A 12661-nucleotide genomic window follows, 5' to 3' on the forward strand; every position below is an offset into this window, starting at 1 on the left:
AATACATCATTTGGGAGTGAAAATATACTAAGCTTTAACCCTTGGTGGATCATGGATTTTTTTGCAGATCAGAAGTACACAGGGCAATCCCGTCTTGTTCTTTTCCAGTAGTTTGGAAGTTGATTCATATAAGGCATTCTCACTTCATCTGTTTTCCTGTGTTTAACTTTGGCCTCCAGCCAAAAAAAAACCAAAACCAACAACCCCTAACAACCCAAACAGTAACAAAAGTAAAAACAAATGCAGCTGCAGACCAGCTGGTGTGATGACTTGCAGCACATCTAGTAAAGGGATTATATTTAACACTGTTAACAGTGTTAGATATTTCTCAGCTTGATCTAGCACTTAAATTTTTCCTCAGTTGTGATTTTTATATGGATTCCCTGTTAAGCATGTTCTTCTAAGTGTGATTTTTTTTTTTTTTTTAAATCAGGTTTGCCAGAGTGTATCACATATGGCAAATTCCCTTGTTCTTCCAAGGAAGCAATAGACTTAAGGAAAGAACATGGACTAGAGCTAAAGTTAAGGAAGCCAACCAAGCAATGACTAGAGATCAGTCTGGATTACTCCAGTTCATTTATTTGGGGAAGAGAATGGGGATGGGACATAATGAGGCTTATTTTGTCAGTTTTGGACTTATTTCTATATCCATTACCGCATTAATTGTGCAATAAGCTTTTAGACTCAAGGGGACTTGGTGGTAGAGGGCTCATTAAGGTAACATGAGGGTAATGAAGAGGGCCGCCTCCTTCTCTGCAGTTGTTTCTGGTCTTTCTAGGAAAAGTAACCTTCTCAGTATAAGCATGTCTTTAAATAGCTTTCTTCTGCAGTCCAAGTACAGTATTGAAGTAATTTGGCTTTTTTTGGACAGGACATTGTAACACGAATGATTGGAATGTATGATTTGGAGTTTTTCTGTCTTAAATAACTGATTTTTTTTTCTTATTTTTAGGATGGCCCAGATTCTGAAAGAAGGAACAGGACAAAGCAGGAAAGTGCTTGGCTTTTCAGGCTATGGTATAGTTTTGACCATAAGTATCCTTTTGAAAACACAGCTTAGCTTCAAGGCATGATATGTTCACCTTTTTTTCCTTTCCATGTACCTATGTGTAGCCTTAAGCACTTGAGAGAGTCAAACAGGAGAAAGATCAAGTATTTGACAGGTTCAAGGCACAGAACTGAAGCTTGAACTTGCTGACTCAGAAGATGGACCTTTCTTTTCTCTAATGCATGGTATGACACACTTGCTGGAGGACAGAAACCAGTCAGTTCTAGGAGCTGAAGTCCTTTCCTAAACAATAAGACAGTCAATTAACTATTTCAGATCCTCTGATTTGTTCCATTAATCCGTTCTCATCTTCACTGATGCACATAGCACTAAACTAGTTTTCCAGTTCATTGTACGTGTCTAAGCCCCCACTCATTGCTCTGAAGAGCCATCTGCTTTTGTGATGAAGTCCTCTTTGGAAACCCATCACTGATACAGGAAGTTCTGGAACTGAAACTCTACACGTGAACCAGCTTATTCCCTTCAGTATATCCAGAACTTCCTATCGGTATTAGAGCACAGAGTGTCCTTGTGCATGTATATAGTACTCTACAACCTTTCTGAAGCTATTATTATCCTGAAGCTATTATTATTTAGATAGCCTTGTTTAAGCTTCTGAGCATTTTTTATGTAGCTGTCCTGTCTTTCATGCTTGTGTTTTTTAAATCTACTTAGCATATTCATAATCAGTATATCATACAGGTGCCCCTCCTTAACAGCTTACACTCACTTGGTGGAAAATGGCAAAGATAATCTTGTGGCCATGGCAAGTAACTTATACTAAGAAAATCAAAGAAGTTTCAGTTCTTGATTCCTAGTAATTTTTGGAGCAGTTAAATAGATGTAAATACCGGTGACAGGGCCTTAATCTTGTTGCATCTGAGAAGTGAGTCTTTTCACTGGCATCCTGGCCGTTGGTTGATGTGAGATTGCTGGGCTAATTGGCACACAGTAGTTTCATTCCATGCCTCGTGCATCAAGATTTCCCACCCAGGGAAACCCAGGTATAGTGTTGAAAGCATTCAGATCCTAACAGCACTTGTCTGTTCAGGATAAAATCTGTTTGTGACTGATGCTTTCAGATGCAGTAGTATTGGGTCAAAGCCCAGAAGGGAGTGTATGTGCCAGTTTAAATACTCATAAATGTTAGTAAGTTCAAGTTAACCCTTTGAGTTGTAGTGGCTGGTGTCAAATTGTCAATTTTTGTTATTTAAAGAAGAAAAAGTCTCCTCTGGTAAGAGCATGGAAGGATCTGACTGTGGCTGACTGCTGCTTTTTTGTCCTTTTTAAGAAGGAAACTGAGCATCTTCTTCCTCTGCCTTTACAAAAGGGATGTGCCCGATGAAAAAAGGAGTAGTTGGCAATGCTGACTTCCCCTTGGCTGACGCTCGCACAAGTGCAGTCCCCAGCAGCTGCAGCAAGGGTCGGGGGAGCTCTAGGTGAAAATTACAGCTTAATGAGTTAACAGAAATGTAAAGGATGCTGATAGTGCATTTGCTTTTTCAGTGGTGACTAGCAATCTTTCAGGAATGTTTCTGTGAAGTTTGTGCTAAGGAAACTGATATCCAGAGGCAGAACTGTCTTACTGGATCTTAGAGGTAAAATTCTGCTCCTTCTGTTGCAGATAGGCATTCAGATAAACATTGGCTGGGTGGGCTTAAATTGCATGGAAGGGATGATCTTTAGAATTGCCACCTCTATACCCATGGCTAAATGTCAAAATATTTTTTGCTGGTGCATTCACTTGATTTGTGGGTAGAAAGGCAGATTGTCTCAAAATTCGCTCTTTGCAAGGGAACTTAACTTGAAAAAGACGTGAGCAAGATGCACTTGGCAGCGTGCTCCCACAGTGGCTATTGCCTGCAGAGCTCTCTGTGGATGGATAACCAGGAACTTCATTCCTGTGGAACACAGAATTCATTTAATGTCATGGGCTGTTCCCTTGGTTCACCCACAATTATTAAACACAAAGAAAACTGCAACTTTGATGAAGTACCAGATGTCTTTTACTGGATTTGTTTTATTACGACCGAGTCACTGTGTGCCTGTCTGTCACAGGGCAATGTAGAGGCTGGTAGGTTAGTGTGAGGGGGAAGAGGTTATTTTTTTTTTTCCAGGACTGCGTGTAGCCACACTGTTACTGGGGGAGGGAAGGAGGAAATATAACTCTGCAGTAGCATAATCACACCATTATGTGCTGAAGTAAACATGCTATGCCAGGCTCTGCTAAAGGGGAGGGACACCTCTCTGCTAAAACAGCCCCTTTTTCTTAACTCCCTCTTCCCCCAAGGACCCAATCTGTTGAGAGCATCAGGGAAACTGTGTTGTATTTCACAAGTGAACTTGATTCCCTCTGTGCATAGAGGCCTAAGAACTTAACTAGAATACCTGCAATATATATTTACATTTAAAATAATGAGTGACTTTAAAAAAACAAACAAACCAAATCAACCACCAAACCCCTGTGGTCCTCATTTCAGACAATGTTTAGAAGTCTTAGCACTTTCCTCCTGAGCTCTGTTCTTGTGCCATTCAAGATCAGCATGCTGCTCTGTAGCAGGGACACCTTTTTTTGACTCCTGAGCATTTCCTCAGGCATATCATCAGTCTGGAGTACTAGTGTAAAGAAATACAAATTTACCTGGGGGCAGATCTATGAGGAGAGGTGTAAAGACACCTTTCTTTCCCATGCCTGTGCCCCCTCAATGTAATCTAGATAGCAATCCCTGGGCAGATGCTTTCCTTGCATGCTGTTACATGGTTCTTGCCATACAGGGGTTTTTTCCCTTTGCCTTTCTGAGGCTCTGTGTGGTATGTATATGGGTACTGCAGAGATGTCTTTTGGCCTTACCACTGTAAGATCTCTGGTTGTATCTCAGTGGCTCAGCAACCAGCTAGCAGTGGACAAGCTCAGGTGGCTGCATTGCTTGGAGGATGTTGGCTGGACAGTATTTCTTTATTTCTCTGTGTTGAGCCACATAGCTGTGTCCCCTTCTTACCGCTAGCTTGCAATGTCGACACCATGCTCCCACCTGCAGAGCAGAAACACCCTTGGACCTATTAACATTAAAGCACTTGTACCCCTGCTTGCTCCTTTTGGCCCCAGAGAGCCCAAAAGCTGGAAACAGTGCCAACTGCTTTAAACTTTGAGAGGAGAGGTAGCTAGTTCCCCTTGCAGTAAATCTGTGGGTAAAGAAACTGTCCTTAAAAGGATTAAGGGAAAATGTTGGGGGGAGAAGTTTTTCATTTATTTGTTTACAAATGCAGATTTTTTCAATTAATGTTTTATATACAATTATTGAGCAGCACATGTATCAAAGGCAGAACCACAGTTATGTACAATTGTCTTTTACTTTCAGTAGTGTTTTTTGAGAACTGATGTGTTTTTTCCTTAACTACTTAAGTTATTTAAAGCCAATTCTCACTCACAGTGGCCCTCCGTTAACCACAACTCTACCCAGCTGGTGTGGCCTGATAGCGCGCTGTCTGACAAGTCCTCAGGTTTATGATGTAAGTAGAATGACTTGATACTTATGTGTTTTGGTTTTTATTTATTTAACTTCAGCAAAGCATTTTTTTTCTTTTTAGGTAAAAGGTTGGTATGATATACATACTGCAAGAAAGTGTTGGTTTGTCCTAGGCAGAAAAGATTTAAGATATCCTCCCCTGAGGCAACAGCTGCTGTTAGTAGAAATCAGAGATGATCTTATTGTTCAAACACTACATTAAAAAAAATAACATTTAAGGATATTGGAAAATTACAGGCCTAGTCAATAAACCAGTTCAGTGAATCACTTCAAAATATTCAGTCCCTTCCCAACATTTTTGGACAAGAATATTTCCTGTTACCAGTAAGTTTGCGTTGAGGTCTTCAGAGAAGACACTGACGCATTTACCCATGCTGGAAAGAAATCTGGTAGAGCTTCCCTTCATTGTTTCCACTGTGAAATTTGAGATCACATTTCAGAAAACGTTAATCAGTTACTTATCTCAGTCTAGCAGGTCACTATACTGTCTTTATAGCCATGTCTTGCAATAATTAATGCTTCATTCTCCTATTACTCTTGCAGGATCCTGATACATGGCATTCCTATCTATACAGTGCTTCTGAAATCTACAACGTTTTATGAACTGCTCATAAATAAAACCATAGTACTATGTGGGATCACTCAAATTTCCAGGTTCTCTGGAATGCTAACATCTCTGCTATGTTCAAGTACTCTTGGAACAGATTTCTATTAATCTTTTCCTAGAGAGTTATGAATTCCACCTGCAACTTTGAAGTACTTCCCTGCATTTCTTTCTAGTATCATTAGCATCTTTACCTGATAGTAAAATTTCAAAGAAATTTGAAATGTCTGCTGCCTATTTGGAGCTATTAGTAATTCAAGAAATTGGCCTTGTTCCCATCTTTTCAATGCTACTGGAGATCTTAAAACAGATCTCGGCTGGAAGGCATCCATCAGACCAATTAGCCTACTTGTGTGTTGCCTGTGTGTATCTATGTATGATCTTATAAGATTAGTTATCCATTAACTGAGGATCTAACCAGACTGAACATGGAGGCTTTGGCTTTCATTTTCTCTAAGAGTTGGGCTATTTTTTATCTCTTTACTCCTCATTTTTAGCTGCTACCGTATGTAGAAACTTATTCTTTAATTGGATTGATTCTATCACACACACACACTCCCTCTTGGGATGTGAACTTCCATCACTAAAAATGCTTATAAGGCTGCCTATTTTGTTAAGGTGTATAATGTGGAACTTTCACATTGGATTCTCTCTTCTTGTTCCTGTTTTGGTGTATGCGTTGCTGCATTGGTCTTAGAAATAATATAATTTTGAGATTTTGTTTCTAGTTTATTTTCAAGATTGCTGAACTCTGCAGTTGCTTTATTGTTTTTCATTTCTTTGCGTGGCTGGCTTTGCTACAGCTCTGTGACTATACCATTTTGTTACTGACTAAAAAGCTGTGGAATCTTTTGCCTTCTTATTAAGTGCAGGTGAAAGAACTGAGCCAAGTCTTTGAGGGGACAGAAACTGCTTGGAATAGTTGTGCTTTTGTGAGGCATTTCCAGGAAAATGGAATGGTACATCTGAGAGAATTAAAGACTGAAGACTTTGAATTAAACAGTCTGTAAATATTCAACAGAATGTAACGTAGCTGGAGAGCGTGTTTCAAAAAGAAGTAGTAAATCCTAGATCTACATTTGGGTGCATGTCTGAGCAGTTATGGTGTCTACATAGAGAAGAAAGCATACAAGTATGTGGCTTCACTGACTGTATATTTGTGTATTGTTTTCAGCTTTTGTTGTTTGGGGTTTTTTTACTCTGGCTTTATTACAACCTTTTTTAGAGTTCACTTTTACTTCTGTGAGTGGGACTATCTCTTTTTAATTAGATGCCAGAGCAGGGGGAGTGGGGGTATTAAAGTCTGAAAGGCAAATAATCTTATTACACAGTCCACCTAAAACCTATTTCTAAGTATGAGATTGTGACCTCTAAGGATGAATTTGCATGGCGTACATGTAAGGTTCTGAGTCAGCATGCAGGGGTGAGTTACAGAGGATTTTTTCTGGAGCTGCTGTTACCATTCCCTGCTGATGTTCTCCCACTGCTTTGAGACTGTGCCATTAGGCTCACCGTTAAGTGTTCACCACCCAGACAGAATCCGAGTAGGAACTTAAAAGCACGAAAGGTTGCTGTAGTTAGTGTTTAAAATTATAATTTTCAAAAATTCACTCTGATTCTTCTTTCCTGGTGATCTTCAGCGCATGAGCATTTGGCAGGGCTGTTCACTTTATTCCGAACTAATGTAGGCCACACTTTTCTTCCCTTTTGACTGTCTTTTGAAACTTTTAGTAATGCTCTGTTTCATCAACCATTTATCCCATTTGGAAGAAGCACCTGTGTTATCACCTGCTCTTTCTGATGAAGCACTCCTGGGGATTTTTGCTTTGCTTGTTTGTTCGGGGGTGTGTTTTGTGTCCTACACACTCTCCCGTCCATTTTTTTGGAAAGTTTAGGTCTTGCACCATACGCAGTGTGGCAACTTGGTATGAAAGTAGAGAGAATTGAGTTATTTTTCTAAATGTGCAAACCCAGTAAAGAAACTTCATTTGCGGTCTATGTAAGTCTTGAAGGAGGTAACTTTCAAAATTGGTAAGAAAACTGTTCAGCCTTGCCTCCCGCCTCCCCTTTCTTAGCGGTTCTAGCTTCATAGCAAAAATTTGAACTCAGCTGAGAAATGGAGAAACTCTAAGCGGAACATCAGATGTTTTGCATGCATACTACTTGATACTTTTGGTTTGGAGCCACAAGATAAGTAACTTCTGATGCAAGTTTTGTCATCCATGATGCCTGTGTTATGTTCAGCACCAGCAGCGTACATGGTGACTGCCAGCGTTTTGTATGTGTGGTGTTCTTTGCATGTGCTTCTTTTTGCATTGCCTTGGGAGGCAATAAAGACTGTCTCTGTAAGCAGTAACTCTAAATAAGCTTTAGCCATTTTAACGTCTCCAGCACGCATTCTTAGGAGCATGAGCAGATTTTACCACAAATGGGACAGAGCTCTGTGAGGTCCCTCATGGTTATAGTCAGCTCATCAAAGCAAAATTCAGTCTGTTGTAGGGTTTTGGATTTAGGTACTTAGCCATTCTAGTATGTCATTTTAAGTAGTGAAGTTCAGACCTGTGTTTCTTGAGCGAATTGAAGCTATTCCAACAAAACTGTAGGGGATTGCAGAGGCCAGTTTAGGGTTATTTCTTGGAAGAATGTCAAGTCTCTAGGGATACACTTGGATACGTTTCCTGTCTGTCTTGAAAGAATTGTTCAGGCTGCATGAAGCACAGTAGGTTTATTCACCCATCCTCTTTGCTTGTAAACATAGCAAATCCATATACTACATGGGATCGCTCATGGAGGTTCTCTGGGGAAATATATTAAATATATTGCTTGCTGCTTGCAGTGCTATTCAGAAGTGAAATAAATAAGCGGAACTTGGCTCATACAAGGCAATGTTTGTTCACTTTGAGAGAAAACTTAATGTTTTCTCTGGAATTGATCATGTTTATGTACACGTAAGTACAGCCTGGGACAAACCAGCAAAGGCTAAGTTAAGACTTGCCGTATAGTGTAACGCCTGCAACCCTCTCCTTTCAGTACCGTGCTTTCAAGAGCTTTTCAGCCTTTTGAGGAAACTCGAGTGTAGTGTGTGTTCTTACCAGTTTCTTACCTGATAGGTGGCTGCAAGGATTGGCTGTTAAATAGCATTGTGGAGACAGGAGGTGCTTTGGGAGCTTGCTGCAGCCGCTTCACATGTGGCCCTGGTATCACAATGCCTCCTGGTGCGCTGTTAGCCCTGCCTTCCCCTCCTTGGGCCTTCTCCAAGGGCAAGCACCACGAAAGGCAACTTGTGATAGAGCTTCTCAGCTGCTTCCACTTCTTAAAAGATAATCAGTCAGCAGTCACACACTGCCTGCTTCTTACTTGTTTTTCTGCTTTTCGTCTTTGTTTTTGAAGAAAAGACATTCAAATAATATATAGGGATATCAGATTTTCTTACATGGTCAGTTATTTTGTGTATCTTTCTTAATCATCTTTGTCTTGTCCCTCAGACTTTCACTTTTTTTGAACAGAAAGCTTGTAAAGGCTATTTCTGCCAAATATAGCTGAACCTTTTAATTTCTGCCTTTTTTCTTTTTAAGATAGTGACAGGAGTTTAGTGTTTTCTTTGCAGTCAAAGAAAGCAAGTGTCCAAAACTCTATTTGTTCTTTGAGAACAGTGCTCTCTATCACAATAACCCTGTCTCTAATAAGCGATGATAAATTTGGATGCCACAAAGGTTCTGAGAAATTAGCATTCATTCTAAATAGGGCTTGTCTTGCACCCAACACTGAACTGCACCATTTCTTTCGTTGGTTTTGGTAAACTCCTGATACCTCTTCCAGTCCTCATGAGTTAAATATTCTGTATCATCTAGAGGCTTCTGCTGCTTTATTTTGGCTGATTATCGTTCTGAAATAATGACAGGAAGCTTTTGGAGGAAGTTTTATTTAGCCAGGCACTGCATTTTTCATCGTGGACAGCTTAATTGGCATTTTCAATCTCAAGTGCTCTGAACTCTTGTTCTGCAATACAGGTAGGGCTTTCTGGTCAGGCTGATGACAGGCATTCTATCTCATGTAGTCTGTGCCCCCCTTCCTTTGCCAAAGGGGAAGAAAATGATGTATTTTTTGAATGTAGCCTGATCGATGTCCAGCCTACTAAGGAGAGCAGCAATAGACACACACTTAAATTTCAGCTCTTGCTAAGCAGTACAGAGCTATTCACGTGGGGAAATACTTGCTTTCAGTTGCAAGAAAGCAAGTTTATAGTACTGATAGAATTTTCTTCAGATATGAGGAAGCCCCATTTCCTGACCAGTTCAGCTGGTTTGCCTTTTACGAAGACCATGTTAGACAGGAGTGAAACACACTACAATTGCTTGCTGTTTTGTTATGCTGTGTAGAGAAATTGTTTTGTTACACTTCAGCAATTTCCAGTCTCTGACAATATATTTTATCCCATCTCTGCCAAAATAAATCCACAGAGTTTCATGAGCCACTTTCTTAAATTATTTTGAAAAGAAAACATCAGAAATAGTTACAAAACTAGGAGGCAAGCACTTGTATCGGTCTTTTTGTACTTTTATGGCTCAGGACCATTCCTAAGAACTAGGTCAAGTAATTCCCTATTCAGTACCAGGTAAGAGTAAGCAGATGGTTTAAAAGAGTGTGGTTATTTTTTGATCTATATTGTTGAGGAAACCTTGAATATAAAGAATTTGGGCCTAATGAGTTTTTACCAGTTTGCATGAGTCTTTTATTAATGAACTTGACTAATTAGCAACAGATACAACTGACTTTGTATCTGGAGTGACTTGATTGTGTTTGGTCTCAGTCTTTTTCCTGTACTGCCTTCTAAATTGTCATGTGAAAACCAGTGTATACTGCTCATCTCCCCCATACTTCTGGTAAACTTCCAGTGCTATTAAATCCCTAGTTACCTTTTCATAATCTAGTTCTTGGATTCAGCTCCCCCTTGTCTCTCCACAATAAGCAGTAGTTGTACAACAAGCAGTAAGCTGATTTGCAAACACTGTTATTTTTAACATTTCTTAAGGTGGAACTGTACCGCTTACTGCTTCTGTGTTGACACGGAGGTAAAGTCTTCTGTTCAGTTAACTTCTTGGCAAAGACCAGATGTTATGCACTGTACAAAGATTTTTCTTCTTGTTTTCCAGAATCAAGAACAGCTTAGAGAAGAGGATTCTGATTTTATTCTGAATGATGGTGACCTTACTGTGACATATGGTGATACAACAATAACTGCAAACGGTTCTTCTGGCCCCCATACAGCTACCACTAGTCTTGACGGCAGGAGAACAAAAAGTAGTTCAGAGGAAGCACTGGAACGTGATTTGGGAGCAGCAGATCATGAAGTTACAAGCAGGGGCACCCGACTAGTATTTCCTCTGGAAGACAATGCATGATTACTGACTCAGTAAAAATAACTCTTGCTCTGTGGATGGATCAAGGAAGACTGCGGGCCACTGTGTCACTTGAGGGGGGGACGTTTGTTTAAGCGAGTTAACATGCATAAGAGGTTTTACTAGGGTCTGAAGATGGCACCTCTTTTTTACTCAAGATGCTGACAGTGGGGTTTTCTAAATGTCTGAAAATAGACAAATGAGAAAACTGGTCATTCTCCTCTTTTCAACTGCATATTGAGTCCAAGTATAACTAGCATGCTGCAATTGTCTTGTTCAGCTGCAGCAGCTCTCTCTGAAGAGAGGTACATGAAAATATTGTCACAGAACTGAGCTTGTCTTGGCTTAGCTTGGGAATGTGGAAGAAGAAATATAAACATGACAATTACTAGGAGATAAAAAAGGATGCGTGTGTATCTGAATGCAGAGAGATCCATTGTTAACTTCTTTCATGAGGTTGAGGAAACTATAAAGGAAACCAGGACAGTATACATTAGGACTACAGGTCTATGAATGCAAGACTCTGTGGGGAATCTGTTACTGCATGTATTTCAGGGAAAAAAGGGAAAAGGAGATTTCTTCACTGGCCATGTGTTTAAATAGGAAGGCAACGAGAGCTACTTGTCCCTTTAGCTTTGGGCATCTTGACTATTACTATTAGCCTAACTTCTAGTGCCTCAAAAGAAAAACATCCAGCTTCCTGTGGTCTAAGACATACCTTGACCCAGCACAAGCCTGGCGCCAGGCTCTCTCGGGTAGAAGTCATGAGGTAAAACTGTCTCTCCATTAAGGTTCTTAGAATCGGATGAAGATAGTTTGAAACGTATCTTCGGCTGGGGAAAACAGCAGTTAACAGGAGGAGAGGGGAAAAAAGAGAGAGACAGGCAGTATTGAATTTGCATGGAACCACGAGGTTTCAATATCGCTCAGAAGAATCCATGGACTCTGCTTACAGTTCTTGTGTGTGACAAACAGCAAACATCTAATTAAACAGACAAGCAAATACTACTGGCTTTACCATTTGTGACTATCCTAAAGAAAGGTGTTTACTCTTGTTCTCTTTCGCAGAGTAGATGTGAAACTTCAGTGGGGCATTGCACAATAACGTATAAGCTGCAGACGTGACAAACTAGTATCATCTTCAATGTGAAAAGGGAAAAATCTTTGCCTAGTATTTAGCCCACTTACACGTAGGCTAGCTTTAACTTATTGCTAAATGCTTTTTAATTTCCAAATGAGGAGATACCATCGTCTTTTGCCAATAGCTGAAAACTCACGCTTTGAAGAGCAGTTCAGCTATTTAAAGCATGCTAAAATGTGATTTCATTCTCATGTCTCAAAAGGTATATTTTTTTAAAGAGTTCTGTGGCCCACTAATGTGATGTAATATCAATTTGTCTAAAAAAAAAAAAAGTGTGTTTTTCTTGCTGCCATTTCAGTTGTTCCTCTCATAAAATTGTGTGTGAATTAATACCCGCTCTGTTTTTCCTTAACTATTAAACTTAACGGGCTAACTTTGGTACGAGAACTTACTGCTGTAGAGAAACATCGCAGCCATATTGTCCCGTCTGCTTTCTTTCAAATGTGTTCTCTGAGTGATCTACCTCCTTGTCTGTCCCTCCACGGTAAATTTGTAAAGGGCACTGATCTGTAATGACTGTCTGACATTACTGAGAAGAGAGACACGAGGAAACCAGAAGCTTTTTTGTGGAAAAACTGGAAGAGCAATACAGTCTGAACTCTGTTCTTACGTGCTGAAGAGTAACAAACCCTGATGAAGATCTCTGAGCAGAACATCTCCTTTTCAGTTCTCATCTGCTTTCAAGGAAGACAAGGCAGATAGCAGTGATCCATGCTATTTATACTGTTTACATGGCTTGTTTTTTCTTTAAGTGCTCTGGCAGTAGAAAAAAATAGTTTCCTCCTAAATTACAAAAATAATTGCATTAATTTTAGACAAGTCTTTGGGACCCACGCTGTCAATGCTGAGCGAGGACTTGAGATTTCTACAACAATTAGAGTTGTTAGCTGAATCATATTAATCAAATTTTGTGTTGAGATAGTGAAACTTACCGAAAATAAA

At 39.9% G+C, this 12661-nt stretch overlaps 1 protein-coding gene and 1 non-coding gene across 4 annotated transcripts in view; both read left to right on the forward strand.

The window, feature by feature from the left end:
- The window catches only part of SLC9A7 (solute carrier family 9 member A7), a 74143-nt gene extending 61482 nt beyond the window's left edge, over positions 1 to 12661 (forward strand). For 2 of the 3 annotated variants that reach the window (XM_075737255.1, XM_075737249.1), the window contains exons 15-17: positions 953 to 1035; positions 4453 to 4558; positions 10333 to 12507. In XM_075737255.1, coding sequence (XP_075593370.1) covers positions 953 to 1035; positions 4453 to 4558; positions 10333 to 10581 — 438 coding nt within the window. In that variant the 3' untranslated portion in view covers positions 10582 to 12507. Of the gene's footprint in view, positions 1 to 952; positions 1036 to 4452; positions 4559 to 10332 lie in introns of all 3 variants that reach the window. The other variant, XM_075737262.1, reaches the window with a different exon arrangement.
- On the forward strand, positions 8223 to 8410 carry LOC142600231 (U2 spliceosomal RNA). Its single transcript, XR_012833671.1, has one exon. It is a non-coding gene; the product is annotated as a U2 spliceosomal RNA (small nuclear RNA).

The sequence above is a fragment of the Balearica regulorum genome, chromosome 1 (assembly GCF_011004875.1).
Source record: "Balearica regulorum gibbericeps isolate bBalReg1 chromosome 1, bBalReg1.pri, whole genome shotgun sequence".
NCBI classification, from domain to species: domain Eukaryota; kingdom Metazoa; phylum Chordata; class Aves; order Gruiformes; family Gruidae; genus Balearica; species Balearica regulorum.